Here is an 18,989-nt window from a genome sequence, read left to right as displayed (position 1 = left end):
CTGCACCAGGGGGGGGGAAATGTAAGAGCTACAAAGTCAGGGGAGCAGACAGGCGTTTCTGCAGCCACAGACGTGACTCCAGGATGGTATGTTTCCTCCCTGGTGCCAGGGTCAAGGATGTTACTGAGTGGCTGCAGGGCACTCTGGGGGAGAAGGGTGAACAGCCAGAGGTCTTGGCCCACATCGGTACCAATGACATAGGTAGTAAGAGGGATGAGGTCCTGCAGGCAGAGTTTAGGAAGCTCGGAGAGAAATCAAAAAGCAGGACCTCAAAAAAGTAGTAATCTCCAGATGACTCCCAGTGCCACGAGCTAGTGAGTATAGAAATAGGTGGATAGAGCAGATGAATACGTGGCTGGAGAGATGGTGCAGGCCGGAGGGATTTAGTTTCTTGAGGCATTGGGACCGCTTTTGGGAGAGGTGAGACCTGTACAAGCCAGAAGGGTTGCACCTCAACAGAGCCAGGACCAATATCCTCACACTGGGGGGGGGGGGGGGTTGCTAGTGCTGTTGGGGAGGGTTTAAATTAGCTTGGCAGGGGGATGGGAACCTGAAAATAGATTCAGTAGGGAGGGGAGTAAAGCTGGAATTAGAAAGCAAAAATAAAGAAAGTGAGTTTGAAGGAGAGAGGAAACAAGAAAAAAGGGTAAAACAACTTAAAGGCACTTTGTCTAAATGCACATAGCATTTGTAACAAAATAGATGAGTTGAGAGCACAAATTGAGACAAATGGGTATGATCTGATAGCCATTACAGATACGTGGTTGCAAGGTGACCAGGACTGGGAATTAAATATTCAGGGGTACTTGACAATCTGGAAGTTCAGACAGAAAGGAAAAGGAGGTGGGGTAGTTCTATTAATAAAGGATGGAACCACTGCAATGGTAAGAAACAACATTGGCTCAACTGATAAGGGTGTTGAAACAGTTTGGGTGGAGATAAGGAACAATAAGGGGAAAAAGTCACTGGTGGGCATAGTCTATAGATCCCCGAACAGTAGCAACTCTATTGGTCGCAACATAAACCTAGAAATAGTGGGGGCTTATAAAGAGGGAACAGCAATAATCATGGGTGATTTTAACCTCCATATTGATTGGACAAATCAAATTGGTCAGGGTAGCCTTGAGGAAGAGTTCATAGAGTGTGTAAGGGACGGGTTCCTTGAGCAGTATGTAACGGAACCAACCAGGGGGCAGGATATCTTAGATCTGTTCCTGTATAATGAGACAGGATTAATAAATAATCTCCGAGTAAAGGATCCCCTCGGAATGAGTGATCATAAAATGATTGAATTTCAAATTCAGATGGAAGGTGAGAAAGTTGGATCTCTAACTAGCGTACTAAGCTTAAATAAAGGAGACTATGAAGGTATGAGGGCAGAGTTGGGTAAAGTGGATTGAGAAAATAGATTCAAGTGTAGGACGGTTGATGAACAGTGGTGTACATTTAAGGAGATATTTCACAACACTCAAGAAAAATATATTCCAGTGAGGAGGAATAAGGAGGGCGTAAAACTAGTGAGAGGACAGAAAACTGGGAAGCTTTGAAAAGCCAGTAAAGAACGACTAAAAAAAATGATTAAGAAAGGGAAGATAGACTATGAAAGTAAACTAGCATGAAATATAAAAACAGATAAGCAAGAGTTTCTATAGGTATGTAAAAAGTAAAAGGGTGGCTACAGTAAATGTTGGTCACGTACAAGACAGACCAGGGAATTAGTAATGGGGAACATGGAGATGACAGAAACTCTGAACAAATATTATCAGTCTTTACAGTAGAGGACACTAACAATATTCCAACAGTGGATAGTCTAGGGGCTATGGGAGGGTGGGGGGAGGCGGGAAGGGAACTTAACACAATCACATTAAGGAGGTGGTACTCAGTAAGATAACGGGACTAAAGGCAGATAAATCCCCTTGACCTGATGGCTTGCATTCTCGGTTCTTAAAAGTAGCAGCAGGGATTGTGGATGTTAAATTCCCTGGATTCTGGGGAGGTTCCAGCAGATTGGAAAACTGCAAATGTAACACCACTATTTAAAAAAGGAGGCAGACAAAAAGCAGGAAACTATAGACCAGTTAGCCCAACATCTGTGGTTGGGAAAATATTGGAGTCCATTATTAAAGTAGTCGCAGGACATTTGGAAAAGCAAAATTCGGTCAGGCAGAGTCAGCATGGATTTAAGAAGGGGAAGTCATGTTTGACAAATTTGCTGGAATTCTTTGATGTAACAGACATGGTAGATAAAGGAACCAGTGGATGTGGTGTATTTGGATTTCCAGAAGGTATTTGCAAGGTGCCACAAAAAAGGTCACTGCACAAGATAAAAGTTCATGGGGTCGGGGGTAATATATTAGCATGGATAGAGGAATTGGCTAACAGAACAGAGAGTCGGGATAAATGGTTCACTAGTGGGGTGCTGCAGGGATCAATGCTGGGACCCCAACTATTTACAATCTATATTAACAACTTGGAAGAAGGGTAACGTAGCCAAGTTTGCTGACGATACAAAGATGGGAGGAAAACCAAATGTGACACAAAGATTCTGCAAAAGGACAGACAGGCTAAGTGAGTGGGCAAAAAATTTGGCAGATAGAGATAATGTCAGAAAGTATGAGGTCATGCACTTTGACAGGAAAAAAAAATCAAAGAGCAAGTTATTATTTAAATGGAGAAAGATTGCAAAGTGCCGCAGTACAACGGGACCTGGGGGTACTTGTGCATGAAACACAAAAGGATAGTATGCAGGTACAGCAAGTGATCAGGAAGGCCAATGGTATCTTGGCCTTTATTGCAAAGGGGATGGAGTATAAAAGCAGGAAAATCTTGCTACAGCTATATAAAGTATTGGTGAGGCCACACCTGCGTGCAGTTTTGGTTTCCATATTTACGAAAGGATATACTTGCTTTGGAGGCAGTTCAGAGAAGGGTCACTAGGATGATTCCAGAGATGAGGAAAGGTTGAATAGGTTGGGCCTCTACTCATTGGAATTCAGAAGAATGAGAGGTGATCTTATCGAAACGTCTAAGATTATGAGGGGGCTTGACAGGGTGGATGCAGAGAGGATGTTTCCACTGATGGGGGAGACTAGAACTAGAGGGCATGATCTTAGAATAAGGGGTCGCCCATTTAAAACTGAGATGAGGAGAAATTTCTGAGGGTTGTAAATTTGTGGAATTTGCTGCCTCAGAGCTGTGGAAGCTGGGACATTGAATAAATTTAAGACAGAAATAGACAGTTTCTTAAATGATGAAGGGATAAGGGGATTTGGGGAGCGGGCAGGGAAGTGGACCTGAGTTCATGATCAGATCAGCCATGACCTTATTGAATGGCGGAGCAAGCTCGAGGGGCCGTATGGCCTACTTATGTTCTGATGTAACTTCGCCCATCTCCACCCGTGTCTCAGCTCATCCGCTGCTGAAGCCCTCATCCATGCCTGTTACATCTAGACTAGACTTCCAACACACTCCTGGCCACTCTCCCCCATTTCAAGGGGCCCCTCCCCACCCCATTTCCAGCCCCCCCACCACCCTAACTCCAGCCCCATCCCCTCCCACCTCACCCCATTTCCAGCAAACCACACACCCCCCCCCCCCAAACCTCTCCATCTCCAGCCACCCCCCCTTCTCCAGCCCCAGCCCGCACCTCACCCCACCGCTAGCCCCCACCTGTGTGGAGCATAAACACCAGCATGAACCAGTTGGGCCAAATGGCCTGCTTCTGTGCTGTACAGTTTATGCATTTTCTACATAGAAGGCCACTTTCCAGTTTTGAAGCTAGTCACAATAGCATTTTAAGCTCCTTCAGAATGCCTCTGAAGATTAAGGTGCCTGCAATTCCAAGGACAAACATCAGACCACTGAAAAGTCTATAAACTCCAGATATGATCATATTCCCACACAACTCCCCAAGTCCTAATTATTACAGGTGTTTACTTTCAAAGCTGATCAGGTAGGTCACATTGTCCCCTGCCTGAAGAGACATGCAGTCTCCTAAAAGTTAATTGCTTATGTGGTAGGGCATCCTTTATTCTATGACTATATATTGTCTTTACATCGCAGGCATATATAGCTACGCTTCCACAGAAATATCTGGATGCTGCAGATAGAAGATCTACTATTTTTGCACATATAAAGTCCCAGAAATCATACCATTGTCCCAATTTGTTCTCACTTGCAAACCTGTTAAATAAGAATTTATTTAAAGGGTACAGTGAAAGGGCAGGGACATTGGAATAAATGGATAAGCTCTTTGAGACCCTGCACAAGCACAATGGGAAGAACAGTTGTAAAATGTTGTGATTGCGCCAAGGAAAGGTGTGCGCATTAACCCTTGAATGTTGTTGCTCTTCATTAATTTTGCCTGCCTTATTTACACTATTTATCTGAGAAACACAGGCTTGGTTGCTTTGTTACCATATGACCTAGAGCTATTCTTTTGCGTATTTGTTTGGAAGAGGACAGCCACATGTTTTTTCTGGAGGCTCATAAGAACATATTAGGAGTAGGCCATTCGGCCCCTCAAGCCTGCTCCGCCATTCAATTTCATGACTGATCTACCTCATCTATATTCCTGCACTATCCCCATATCCCTCGATTGCCTTAATATCCAAAAATCTATTCATCTCTGTCCTGAATATACTCAAAGATGGAGTCTCCACAGCCCTCTGGGGTAGTCAATTCCAGAGATTCACCACCGAGTGAAGAAATTTCTCCTCATTTTAGCCCTAAATGGCCGACCGTGTTCTGAGACTGTGACCCCCTGGTTCTGGACGACTCAGCCAGACAAAACATCCTTCCTGCATCTACCCTGTCAAGCCCTGTAAGAATTTTGTACGGTTCAATGAGATCACCTCTCATTCTTCTAAACTCGAGTGTATCGGCCTCGTCTACTCAATCTCTCCTCATAGGACAATTCTCCTCCTTCCCCCCCCACCCCCCACAATCCATTCGTTGCACTCCCTCTCAATGGCAAGTATATCCTTCCTTAGATAAGGAGACCAAAACTGTACACAATACTCCAGGTGTGGTCTCACCAGGGCCCTATATAATTGCAGTATGATGTCTTTACTCATACTCAAATCCTCTTGTAATAAAGGCCAACATACCATTTGCTTTATTAATTGCTTGCCATACCTGCATGTTAACTTTCAGTGATTCGTGTACAAGGATACCCAGGTCCCTCTGAACACCAACATTTCCCAATCTCTCACCATTTAAGAAATACTCTGCTTTTCTATTTTTCCTACCAAAGTGATAGCTTCACATTTCTCCACATTATATTCCATTTGCCAAGTTCTTGCCCACTCACTTGGTCTGTCTATATCCCCTTGAAGTCTCCCTGCATACCCCTCATAATTTACATTCACACCTAGCTTTGCATCATCAGCAAACTTGGATGTATTACATTTGGTCCCCTCATCTAAATCACAGATTTGGGCCTGTCTTTTTTTTGGCCCCCTTCACTTTATTTCTCCATCCCACATAGAAGCCCTGATTTTAACCGAACCCACTTGCCAAGAACAGGCTGGGCTAGTCAGTGCTCAACTCATATCCCACACGATTTTCAGCTCCATTAAAGTCAATGGAGCGTAAAATCTAACAGAATGGAAGTCGGGTGCCTGACCCGAAAATGACCCCATTCTCACTGGGTGAGTTAGGTTAAAAGAGCTATAGACTTTGGAAAAGCTACAAGTAATATATATATATATATATTTATATAAAAAGATATTACTATCCTGTACCTGCAGTGAGCTCACATTATCTTCAAGTGACCATATCCCTAGTTTTTTTCCCCCAATCGCTGGGCTGCAAAATCACACTCCATCATCCGGCCTGCTCTGCAATGCATGTAAAGGGCTAGGTGTGAATGGCACAAAGGGGTGGAAATTTGCTTGCGCCTCTGTTGTGGAGTGGTAAATTTTGCGGCGGCAAATGGTTTGCGTCTCCAGCTGCAAAATTCACCAACTGGGCCCGGAGTTTGCAATGCAGTGCTATGGGAGGCTTTCCACACCTTTTAGGGTGCTAGGCTGACTGAGCCACTGAAAATCCCGAGCCAAACAGACGGCCTGGGAGTGCCCCAACAGAGACTTCCGTGGAGAGAAAAAAAACAGAAAAAAACCACCAAAAAACATTCCCAATTAATTACTGACGCGACCCCTAGATTGCAAAAAGAAAAGCAATCACTTGTTCAGGAACCAATAACTCAGTAAGAGAAATTTTTTTCCCAAAAACAAAAACCCAGATAAACTCTGTCCCATTTATTTAAGCTACTCCTGTTGGCAAAGCATCCTTAGATTGGAGTGGCCGGGGGGGGGGGGGGGGGGCAGAATAAACAAACTGCCACTTTGTATGGCATGGAAATCGGACACTATTTACACCATTTTTACATCTGTGCTCAGCACATGGATTCCAGAGTTTACCAAGTAAATTGCACTCCTACAGGGTATGGATGATGCGAAAAGAATCATTGTTTTAACATGCTACTCCTTCATGTTCATGATCCCTTCAAACATCCTAGAACGCTGGGTAACATCGAAAACATTCCCAAAGTTGGGCTTTCATCCCTGGGTTAAGCTTCACATTTCATTTGGGCAATCAATGCTAAAGCAAACAAAGAAAATGGTTACGGCTCACAGGAACTTGAAATTCTTGCTCTCCTCTGGTTTGTTCTTCCCTCCCTCCCCCCACTTCAAACCCTCCACTGCAGTAAACTCTGCAACAGGTAGAAAATATATTACTGAACATTGTCCTCGACTCAGATTTTCATTTCAGTCAGTAAGCAACGGCACCAATATACAAAATGGATACACCAACTTACATCTTCACAGAAGCGCTCCCGATCATCTCGGCAGGAAAAATACAGGTGCCTGTCCAGATGGAAGTCATCGGAGGAGAGCTCAGCGACACGCAGGATTGCCTTCTTGCAGTTTTCAGAAATCAGTTTGTCTTCATTCACCAAAGCCTTTTCCAAACAGGATACCACCTCTCCCTGTGAATGTACATCCTGTTTTGAGAGAACAAACAGTTTAGAAATGTGCCAACAGCTAGATGTCCCATACCTCTCCAATACAGCCAATCTGCCCTAGCTAACTGAACAGCTAAATGCCACAAGCACCTTTGTGCTGCTCCCAACTAAACACCCAACTTCCCAGTGCATGAGCAAACATTAATCATCCCTGTATGATGTTAGACAGCAGTAGGTATATTCCTTTCAATTGACTGAAAATAAACTATGAATCCAGGTAAGAATAGAACTAAATTATCAAAAACAATAAATGGTTTAAAAAGCCATTTGCATTTCCATTCCCTCCTCACATTTATTTTTGGTAGTTGCACAGCTTCCAGTGGAAAAAGAAACAAAGATATGGTCAAAAGAGACCCCAATAAGGCTAGTGAGCTTGAGTCACATGGGGAACATGACTGAAGATCTGAAAATGGAGTATTCCCTGGTGGGTTTCTCCATGAAGATAAGTCTTATTTGTTGAGACTGAAATTAAGAATCTCACTTCAGGCAGTTTTGTGAACTCCTTCACTCAATAAGTTCAATTTTAGATTCACCCTTAGCCTCTGCACCAATGTGATATTAATAGATTTGTGCACCATAAGTTTGACATATTTTGGTGCTGCCCATGTGAGTCAGTAAGAATACTTGCCACTGCTGGTATCCTTAGCGAGAGGGACGTGAGGCAGAGTTTTTGTTTTTGATAGGCTCAGACAAGGAAAGTTGGAGGGAGCCCTGATTCAAATTTATTGTTGGCAGTGACAATTGGCTTGAGCTTGAAGAGGTGTGCCTTTGGTTTCCCTCCCTGCATTTATTTTTGGTAGTTGCAGCCTGTATGTGAGATCATTCTTTAAATTATTTAGTTACTCGTGCTGGAACGGAACCGTATAGACCAGGAAGTGTTCAGTTCAAGCCTCGGTCTGTATCGAGTGCACTAAATTGCTCCCCCCACCCCAAGTGAACGCAGAGAATGGAAAGTAAGGATAGAGAACAAACATCAGCTGGAATTCTCACTCCCAAGAAAAGTGGGGGAGGAACATAAATTACACTGGAGGATAAATGAGATCTATTTAGTTCTGAAGCCCAGTGACGACAGTTAAGTGGTGTACAGTTTGTTTTCTGACTGAAAACTAAACATTGCAAAAATAAATGGATATATATTTGACTGTCTCCATGCTATCTTTTGATAAAACTGCAGACGCAGTGCTTACTCTGCAGCTGTGCCCAGAAACAGTTGCCAATATGGAAAATAATTTAATTTGGAGGAAGCAGATATCACAAATGCCTTTAGTGGTGTTGCACCATCAGGGACAGCAATGCTATTGGACACAGCATGAGTAACTAAATTTCAAGAATGATTACACATATATGCTGCACCCACTAAAAACAAATGCGAGGGAAACCAAAGGCACACCCAACTGCCTTCAAGCAAGGCTTGCTCAAGCCAATTGTCACTACCAACAATAAATTTGAACAATAGTATTTAAACCAGAGCTCCCTCCGACTTTCCTTGGGCTGAGCCCATCAAAAACAAAAGCTCAGCCTCTCACGCCCCTTTAGCTAAGGATACCAGTAGTGACAAGCCTGCAAGAAATGTCTAATTTTCTTCATTGTTTTCCTTTTACTGTTATCCTCTTTCTCCTCCCTTACTTGCATCTTTCTCTCCCTTTCCGCTCCTTCCTTCTCTATCACTTTCCTTTTTTCTCCTCTACTTCTTGAGCAAAGCAGGGGAAGCAGAAGGTTGAGAAATACACAACAGGACTGAACTTTTTTTTAAAAAAGTGAGCAGAAAAGTTGACAACCTGGCTCCTCCTGAATGCTGGCTGGGCCTGTCCCAAGCATTCTGGAAGTAGCTGCCAACACTCAGTTGATGCTATTTTGATGTGCGTGCCCTCAATAGGACAATGCTTAAACAGCAGTTCAGAGAAGCAGGCAAATTGCCTTATAAAAAGGTGACTTCGGTTGACATTCAGACCAACTTGCTTAGGTGAAGGCAACATCACAGCCCAGGTCAATGGATGGGTATTTACTACAGTCGGTCAAAGAATGGCCAATGGAGCAGGGTTCAGCCAAATCATTTCACTGACGGTGGGCTTCTGGACCCTGGAAAAACATTCATGCCATAAATAACAAAATGAAGTTACAACCTTACTCTCTTCAGGGTTTCTTTCTCTATCCTTCATTCATATACCCCAAAGTACATATAATCCTGAAGATACCAAACAAGCAATAATATACAATGTAGAATTTGGGGTAGAAATGACAGTCACCTGATGTTTCCCAAGAAACAGAAACATAGAAAATAGGTGTAGTAGGCCATTCGGCCCTTCGAGCCTGCACCACCATTCAATATGATCATGGCTGATCATGAAACTAGAGTACCCCATTCCTGCTTTCTCTCCATATCCCTTGATCCCTTTAGCCGTAAGGGGAACATCTAACTCTCTTTTGAATATCTAACGAACTGGCCTCAACAGCTTTTTGTGGTAGAGAATTCCACAGGTTCAGAATTCTGAGTGAAGAAGTTTTTCCTCATCTCCTTCCTAAAAGGCTTACCCCTTATCCTTAGACTGTGACCCCTGGTCCTGGACTTCCCCAACATCGCAAACATTCTTCCTGCATCTAACCTGTTCAAACCCGTCAGAATCTTATATGTTTCTATGAAATCCCCTCTCATTCTTCTAAATTCCAGTGAATATTAGCCCAGTCGATCCAGTCTTTCTTCATATGTCAGTCCTGCCATTCCGTGAATCAGTTTGGTAAACCTTCACTATACTCCCTCAATAGCAAGAATGTCCTTCCTCAGATCGAGACCAAAACTGTTCACAGTATTCAAGGTGTGGCCTCACCAAGGCCCTGTACAACTGCAGTAAGACCACCCTGCTCCTATACTCAAATCCTCTCTCCATGAAGGCCAACATGCCATTTGCCTTCTTCACCGCCTGCTGTACCTGCATGGCAACTTTCAATGACACCCAGGTCTCGTTGCACCTCTCCTTTTCCTAATCGGTCACCGTTCAGATAATATTCTGCCTTCCTGTTTTTGCCACCAAAGTGGATAACCTCACATTTATCTACATTATACTGCATCTGCCATGCATTTGCCCACTCACCTAACCTGTCCAAGTCACCCTGCAGCGTCTTAGCATCCTCCTCACAGCTCACACGGCCACCCAGCTTAGTGTCATCTGCAAACTTGGAGATTTTACATTCAATTCCTTTGTCTAAATCATTAATGTATATTGTAAATAGCTGGGGTTCCAGCACTGAACCTTGCGGTACCCCACTAGTCACTGCTTGCCATTCTGAAAAGGAACCGTTTATTCCTACTCTGCTTCCTGTCCGCCAACCAGTTCAAGCACACTATTCTCGTGTGGAACCTTGTCAAAATCCTTTTGAAAGTCCAAATACACCACATCCACTGGTTCTCCCCTGTCCACTCTACTAGTTACATCCTCAAAACATTCTAGAAGATTTGTCAAGCATGATTTCCCTTTCATAAATCCATGCTGACTTGGACCGATCCTGTCACCGCTTCCCAAATGCGCTGCTATTACATCTTTAATAATTGTTTCTAACATTTTCCCCACAACTGATCAGACTAACCGGTCGAAAATTTCCTGTTTTCTCTCCCTCCTTTTTTAAAAAGTGGGGTTACATTAGCTACCCTCCAATCCTTAGGAACTGATCCAGAGTATATAGAATGTTGGAAAATTATCACCAATGCATCCACTATTTCTAGGGTCACTTCCTTAAGTACTCTGGGATGCAGACTATCAAACCCTGGGGACTTATCGGCCTTCAATCCTATCAATTTCCCCAACACAATTTACTGACTAATAAGGATTTCCTTCAGTTCCTCCTTCTCGCTAGACCCTCGGTCCCCTAGTATTTCCGGAAGGTTATTTGTGTCTTCCTTCGTGAAGGCAGAACCAAACTATTTGTTCAATTGGTCTGCCATTTCTTTGTTCCCCATTATAAATTCACCTGATTCTGACTGCAAGGGACCTACATTTGTCTTCACTAATCTTTTTCTCTTCACATATCTATAAAAGCTTTTACAGTCAGTTTTTAAGTTCCCTGCAAGCTTACTCTCATACTGTATTTTCCCCCTCTTGATTAAACCCTTTGTCCTCCTCTGCTGAATTCTAAATTTCTCCCAGTTGTCAGGTTTGCTGCTTTTTCTGGACAATTTATATGCCTCTTCCTTGGATTTCCCTAATTTCCCTTGTTAACCACAGTTGAGCCACCTTCCCAGTTTTATTTTTACTCCAGTCAGAGATGTACAATTGTTGAAGTTCATCCATGTGATCTTTAAATGTCTGCCATTGCCTATCCACCGTCAACCCTTTTAGTATCATTCGCCAGTCTATCCTAGCCAATTCATGTCTCATACTATCAAAGTTACCTTTCTTTAAGTTCAGGACCCTAGTCTCTGAATCACTCTCCATTTAATAAAGAATTCTACCATATTATGGCCACTTTTCCCCAAAGGGCCTCGCACAACAAGATTGCTAATTATTCCTCACTTGTTACACAACACCCAGTCTAGGATGGCCTGCTCTCTAGTTGGTTCCTCGATATATTGGTCTAGAAAACCATCCCTTATTCACGCCAGGAAATCCTCCTCCACCATATTGCTACCAGTTTGGTTAGCTCAATCTGTATGTAGAAAGTCACACCCATAATAACTGCTGTACCTTTATGGCACGCATCTCTAATCTCCTGTTTGATGCCATCTCCAACCTCACTACTATTGTTTTGGTGGTCTGTACACAACTCCCACTAGCGTTTTCTGCCCTTTGGTGTTCCGCAGCTATACCCATACAGATTCCACATCATCAAAGCTAATGTCCTTCCTTACTATTGCGTTAATCTCCTCTTTAACCAGCAACACTACCCCACCTCCTTTTCCTTTCTGTCTATCCTTTCTGAATATTGAATACCCCTGGATGTCAGCTCAAACAACCACAGGCAGAAACCTGGAGCTAATCAAATCTTCACCCAGGTCTTGGAGATGTGTTCTGGAGTGTGAACGGGGAGCTTGCATTAAAAGTTCAAAGGTCTCTAATCCATCAGCTTTCAGATATATTGGCGCCACTGCAGTCCTATTTAATTTTCTTGCTCAGTACCAAACTGCTGATTAGAAGTTAAAGTATTAATGGGATAGCCTCCCGCTTCATCTTGATGTTGTACAGTAGGAATTAGATTCGACATCCGAGCAAGCAATTAAAACCACTTGCAGTTCATCAGTTGCTGTAATGGGCCATAATTAGGTTTGCACCAATTGCTGTGTAGCTGTGGTTCCAAAGGGTATCTCACTAATTAATGCACCGAGTTTCAGAACGCAGTTGGTATTTCCCAATGGAAAACTGGAAACAATCCCAACTGCTCTTTTAACTGGATATAATCAGGACACACTGGTAGGATGGTGCAAAGAGAACACATTTTGAAATGCAAATTAAAAAATAAGTGATAAGACACAATTAGAGGGGAGAAAGGGGTCCCCGACAACTCAAAGCACAGATCACATGGCTCCACAGGCTATTGTTGGCAATACTGATCTGTGGAATGGCAAGGAATTGCATTGTGGCTCAAAATTCTAATGAGTATTCAACACTCAGATCAGATTCCAGGAGCTTTCCAACACTAGAGTAGAATATGTACACAATTTATTTTTTATTTACACAGCCAAAAAAAACTACTAATGGATGCATTGCACTCATTTGTCTGCTGGACAATCACTACTTCGAACAGATCGCAAATCACATAGCTTGCTGATTCTGTTGTGTATCTGTAAAGCATGCACTCCCATGTTCCGCCGCCAGGGAGCGCATCCCCTGAAGTCCCAAGGGATCCCAGCATCCCTTGGGAGCACTGTATATAAGCCGGCCCCCTAAGGCCTGTCTTAATAAAGACTGAGGTCACTGTTACTTTAACCTCCCTGTGTGCAGTCTCATCTGTGTTAGGAACACAATAACTGGCGACGAGTATACAAATCCAACGCAAAGATGCAGCAAACTGTGGGCATCCTGGAGAAGTTCTCAGAGGGTGAGGACTGGGAAAGCCTATGTCGAACGGCTAGACCAGTACTTTGTAGCCAATGAGCTGGACGGAGAAGGAAGCGCTGCAAAAAGGAAAGCGGTCCTCCTCACTGTCTGCGGAGCACCGACCGACAGCCTCATGATGAATCTTCTGCCTCTGGTGACACCCACAGATAAGTCGTATGAGGAGCTGTGTACACTGGTTCAGGAGCATCTTAACCCAAGGGAGAGCGTGCTGATGATGATATATCGGTTCTACACGTGCCAGCGATCTGGAGGTCAGGAAGTGGCAAGCTATGTTAAGGTGACTTGCAGGACAATGAGTTTGATGGCTACCTGGAGCAAATGCTCAAACTTTTTTTATACTGGGCATTGGTCACAAGACCATCCTACGAAAACATTTGACTGTAGAGACACCGACCCTCAGCAAGGCCATTGCGATAGCACAGGCGTTTATGTCCACTAGTGATAACACCAAACAAATCTCTCAGCACACAAGTGCTAGCAATGTTCATAAATTTACTGGAACTGTGTTTGCGAGCAGAAATGTACAGGGCAGAAACCACGAGTCTGCAACTGCCAGCAGGCCCCAGGTGACCCAGATGACTCAGAGTCCACAATAAAGGATGAATATGCAAGACAATTCACACCTTGTTGGCGTTGTGGAGGCTTCCATTCAGTCTATTCATGCCGCTTCAAAGGGTATGTATGCAAGAGCTGTGGAACAATGGGGCACCTCCAAGCTTGCAAACGAGCTGCAAGCTCTGCAAAACCTGCTAACCACCACGTGGCAGAGGAAGATCGGTCCATGGTGGATCAAAGCAATTTCGAGCCGGAGAGGAGGCAGATGTTGAAGTACACGGGGTGCACACATTTTCGATGAAATGTCCACCTATAATACTAAACGTAAAATTGAATGGCTTACCCGTAGCCATGGAACTGGACACTGGCGCTAGCCAATCCATCATGAGTAAAAAGATGTTTGAGAGACTATGGTGCAACAAGGTACTCAGACCAGCCGTGAGTCCCATCCACACGAAACTGAGAACGTATACCAAAGAGCTCATCACTGTCCTGGGCAGCGCCATGGTCAAAGTCACCTACGAGGGCACAGTGCACGAACTGCCACTCTGGATTGTCCCGGGCAATGGCCCACACTACTTGGAAGGAGCTGGCTGGGCAAAATACGCTGGAACTGGGATGACATCCGAGCGCTATAACATGTCGATGAGGCCTCCTGTACCCAGGTTCTGAACAAATTTCCTTCCCTTTTTGAGCCAAGCATTGGAAACTTTTCCGGGGCGAAGGTGCGGATCGACTTGGTCCCAGAGGCACAACCCATACCTCACATGATGAGGGAAAGTGGGGAAATAGAGCTGGACAGGCTGCAACGCGAGGGCATCTTCTCCCCAGTGGAATTCAGCGAGTGGGCCAGCCTGATTATTCCAGTACTCAAAAGTGATGGCACAGTCAGGATTTGCGGCGATTATAAAGTAACTATTAATCGTTTCTCGCTACAGGACCAATACCTGCTACCTAAGGCAGACGAACTATTTGCGACGTTGGCAGGAGGCAAGACGTTCACCAAGCTCGACCTGACTCTAGCCTACATGACGCAGGAGCTGGAGGGCCTCACCTGCATCGACACGCACAAGGGACTGTTCATCTACAACAGATGCCTGTTTGGAATTCGGTCAGCTACAGCGATCTTCCAGAGAAACATGGAGAGCCTACTCAAGTCGGTACCACGCACGGTGGTTTTTCAGGACGACATATTGGTCACGGGTCGGAACATCGTCGAGCACCTACAAAACCTGGAAGAGGTCCTCCAGCGACTGGATCGCGTAGGGCTGCAGCTGAAGAGGTCGAAATGTGTCTTCATGGCAAAAGAAGTGGAGTTTTTGGGGAAAAAGATCATGGCCGTCGGCATTTGGCCCACAGACGCCAAGACAGAGGCTATCAGGAACGCGCCCAGGCCACAGAACGTCATGGAACTGCGGTCGTTCCTGGGACTCAACTATTTCGCTAACTTCCTACCGGGGTTAAGCACCCTCTTAGAGCTCCTACATGTGTTACTGCGTAAAGGTGAGAACTGGGTATGGGGAAAAAAAAAAAAAACATGTAATTGCTTTTGAGAAAGCCAGAAACATTTTATGTTCTAACAAGCTGCTTGTATTGTATAACACGTGTAAAAGACTCGTGCTAACATCTGATGCGTCGTCTTATGGAGTCGGGTGTGTGTTACAACAAGCTAACGATGCGGGGAAGTTGCAACCTGTCGCCTATGCCTCCAGGAGCTTGTCTAAAGCCGAGAGGGCCTACAGCATGATTGAGAAAGAGGCATTAGCGTGTGTTCAGGGTAAAGAAAATGCATCAGTACCTGTTTGATCTCAAATTTGAGCTGGAAACCGATCACAAGTCCCTCATACGCCCGTTCGCTGAAAACAAGGGGATAAATACTAATGCCTCAGCCCGTATACAATGGTGGGCACTCGCGCTATCAGCGTATAACTATACCATCCGCCACAGGCCAGGCACCAAGAACTGTGCGGATGCTCTCAGTTGGCTACCATTGCCCACCACGGGGATGGAAATGGCGCAGCCTGCAAACCTGTTGATGGTGGCGCAGCCCGCTGACTTGTTGATTGTCATGGAAGCATTTGAAAATGATAAATCACCTGTCACGGCCTGCCAAATTAGGACTTGGACCAGCCAAGATCCTCTGCTGTCCCTTGTTAAAAAAAAAAACTTTGTACTGCATGGGAGCTGGGCCAGCATCCCCGTTGAATTGCAAGAGCTAATCAAGCCGTTCCAGCGGCAAAAGGACGAGCTGTCCATTCAAGCAGACTGCCTGTTGTGGGGTAACCGCATAGTGCTACCCAAAAAGGGCAGGGAGACATTCATCTCGGATCTCCACAGCACACACCCGGGTATAGTAATGATGAAAGCAATAGCCAGATCCCATGTGTGGTGGCCCGGTAGCGACTCTGACAAGAGTCCTGTATACGGCAATGCAGCGTGTACGCTCAGTTGAGCAACGCGTCCAGAGAGGCACCATTAAAGTTTGTGGTCCTAGCCCTCCAGACCATGGTCGAGGATCCATGTCGACTATGCGGGCCCGTTTCTCGGTAAAATGTTCCTGGTGGTGGTGGATGCTTTTTCAAAATGGATTGAATGTGAAATAATGTCGGGAAGCACCGCCACCATTGAAAGCCTGAGGGACATGTTTGCCACCCACGGCCTGCCTGACATACTGGTCAGTGACAACAGGCCATGTTTCACCAGTGCCAAATTTAAAGAATTCATGACCTGCAATGGGATCAAACATGTCACCTCAGCCCCATTTAAACCAGCCTCCAATGGGCAGGCAGAGCGGGCAGTACAAAATCAAACAGAGCCTTAAACGAGTCACAGAAGGCTCACTCCAAACTTGCCTGTCCTGAGTACTGCTCAGCTACCGCACGAGACCCCACTCGCTCACAGGGTTGCCCCCGGCTGAGCTACTCATGAAAAGGACACTCAAAACCAGACTCTCTCTGGTTCACCCCAACCTGCATGATCAGGTAGAGAGCAGGTGGCAGCAACAAAATGTAAACGATGGTCGCGCCACTGTCACGGGAAATTGATCTGAATGACACTATGTGCTAAACTATGGACATGATCTCAAGTGGATCGCGGGCACGGTGATAGCTAAAGAAGGGAGTAGGGTGTTTGTAGTCAAACTAGAAAATGGACAAATTTGCAGAAAGCACCTGGACCAAACGAGGCTGCGGTTCACAAACGGCCCTGAACAACCCACAGCAGACACCACCTTTTGAGAGCCCACAACACACCCAAAGGATCAACGACACCACCCCGGACCAGGAAATTGAACCCATCACGCCCAACAAGGCCAGGCTCACCCAGCTGCCCTGCAGGGCTAACAATATGCCAGCCCAGCAAGGGTACAGCCAACACACCAGAACAGACATTTGTACCGAGGTGGTCCACCAGGGAAAGAAAAGCTCTCAGCCGCCTCACCTTGTAAATAGTTTTCACTTTGACTTTGGGGGGGGGGGGGGGGGGCGCGGAGTGATGTTGTGTTTCTGTAAACATGAATTCCCATATTCTGCCACCAGGGAGCGCATCCCCTGAAGTCCCAAGGGATCCCAGCATCCCTTGGGAGCACACAGTATATAAGCCGGCCCCTAAGGCCTGTTCCTCACTCTGGAGTGTCTTAATAAAGACTGAGGTCACTGTTACTTTAACCTCCCTGTATGCAGTCTCATCTGTGTTAGGAACACAACAGATTCAGTCAAATATATTTGGGAACCCAGGAATATCAAAGGATGAAATTTTAAATTATATTTCATTTTTTTTTCTTTTGCTGAACTCTAGGTATAAAAACATCACGCATTCTGACAAAAAGGGAATAATAATTACAATTGCAAAGTCCTAAAATGGCATCAGCCAGCAATGGCTTACATATTTGCCACATGGCTTCCTTCTTGGTCCAATTGAACACCCAACCCCGCAAAATACTGATCAATTTACACATATTGACGGTTGGCGACCACCACTCAAATAAATTTTTTTTTTAAATCCAAAGTGTCTGCAATCTGAAAAATAATAGCTTTACTGAATACCAAGCAGCAGACTTTGCATAAAAGGCATCCATTTTATAAAATGCAGCATAAGAACACAATAGGAGCAGGACTAGGCCATTTGGCTCATTGAGTCTGCACCACCATTCAATAAGATCATGGCTGATCTGATCATGGACTCAGTTCTACTTCCCTGCCCACAACCTTTTACTTCCTTATCGCTCAAAAATCTGTCCATCTCCGTCTTAAATATATTCAATGACTCAGTCCCCACAGCAATCTGGAGCAGAGAATTCCATAGATTTATAGCCCTCCGAGAGAAGAAATTTCTCCTCATCTCAGTTTTAAATGGGTGGTCCCTTATTGAGACTATGTCCCCTAGTTTTAGTTTCCCCTATGAGTGGAAATATCCTTTCTGCATCGACCGTGTCAAGTCCCCTCATTATCTTATATGTTTTGATAAGATCACCTCTCATTCTTCTGAACACCAATGTTATAAACCCAACCTATCTTCATAACCTAGTGAACCTTCTCTGAACAGCCTCCAATGCAAGTATATCTTTCCTTAAATATGGAGACTAAAACTGCACGCAGTATTCTACGTGTGGCCCCACTAATACCTTGTACAGTTGAAGCAGGACTTCTCGGCTTTTATACTCTATCCCCCTTGCAATAAAGGCCAACATTCCATTTGCCTTCCTGATTACTTGCACACTCACTTTTATGTTTCATGCACAAGGAGCCCCAGGTCCCTCTATTGCAATACTTGCCAATTTTTCTGCCTTTAAATCGTAGTTTGCTTTACTATTTTTTCTGCCAAAGGGGATAACCTCACATTTTCCCACATTATACTGCATGTCAGATTTTTGCCCACTTGTCTATATCTTTGCAGATTTTGTGCCCTCCTCGCAGTTTGCTTTCCCACCCATCTTTGTATCAGCAAACTTGGCTACATTACACGCAGTCCCTTCATCCAAGTCATTAATATAGATTGTAAATAGTCGAGGACCCAGCACCGATCCCTGCGGCACCCCACTAGTGACGCCAATCAGAAAATAACCCATTTATCCCGACTCTGTTTTCTGTTAGCCAATCCTCTATCCATGCTAATATATTACCCCCAACCCAGTGAACTTTTAACTTGTGCAGTAACCTTTTATGTGGCACCTTATCAAATCCCTTCTGGAAATCCAAATACACCACATCCACTGGTTCCTGCTTATCCACCCTACTCATTACATCCTCAAAGAATTCCAGCAAATTTGTGACATATGATTTCCCTTTCATAAAGGTCATGCTGACTCTGCTTGATTGAATTATGCTTTTCCAAATGTCCCGCTACGGCTTCCTTAATAATGG

General features: G+C 44.7%; 1 protein-coding gene across 2 annotated transcripts in view; it reads right to left on the bottom strand.

The window, feature by feature from the left end:
* glg1a (golgi glycoprotein 1a) overlaps positions 1-18,989 on the bottom strand; it is a 137,882-nt gene that overhangs the window by 51,732 nt on the left and 67,161 nt on the right. For both annotated transcript variants that reach the window (XM_070897849.1, XM_070897850.1), the window contains exon 5: positions 6,821-7,006. In XM_070897849.1, the coding sequence (XP_070753950.1) occupies positions 6,821-7,006 (186 nt within the window). The remainder of the gene's footprint in view (positions 1-6,820; positions 7,007-18,989) is intronic.

The sequence above is a fragment of the Pristiophorus japonicus genome, chromosome 13 (genome assembly GCF_044704955.1).
Source record: "Pristiophorus japonicus isolate sPriJap1 chromosome 13, sPriJap1.hap1, whole genome shotgun sequence".
NCBI classification, from domain to species: Eukaryota; Metazoa; Chordata; class Chondrichthyes; family Pristiophoridae; genus Pristiophorus; species Pristiophorus japonicus.
Note: the sequence above shows the minus strand (reverse complement) of the source record. Positions and strands in the feature narration are given on the sequence as shown.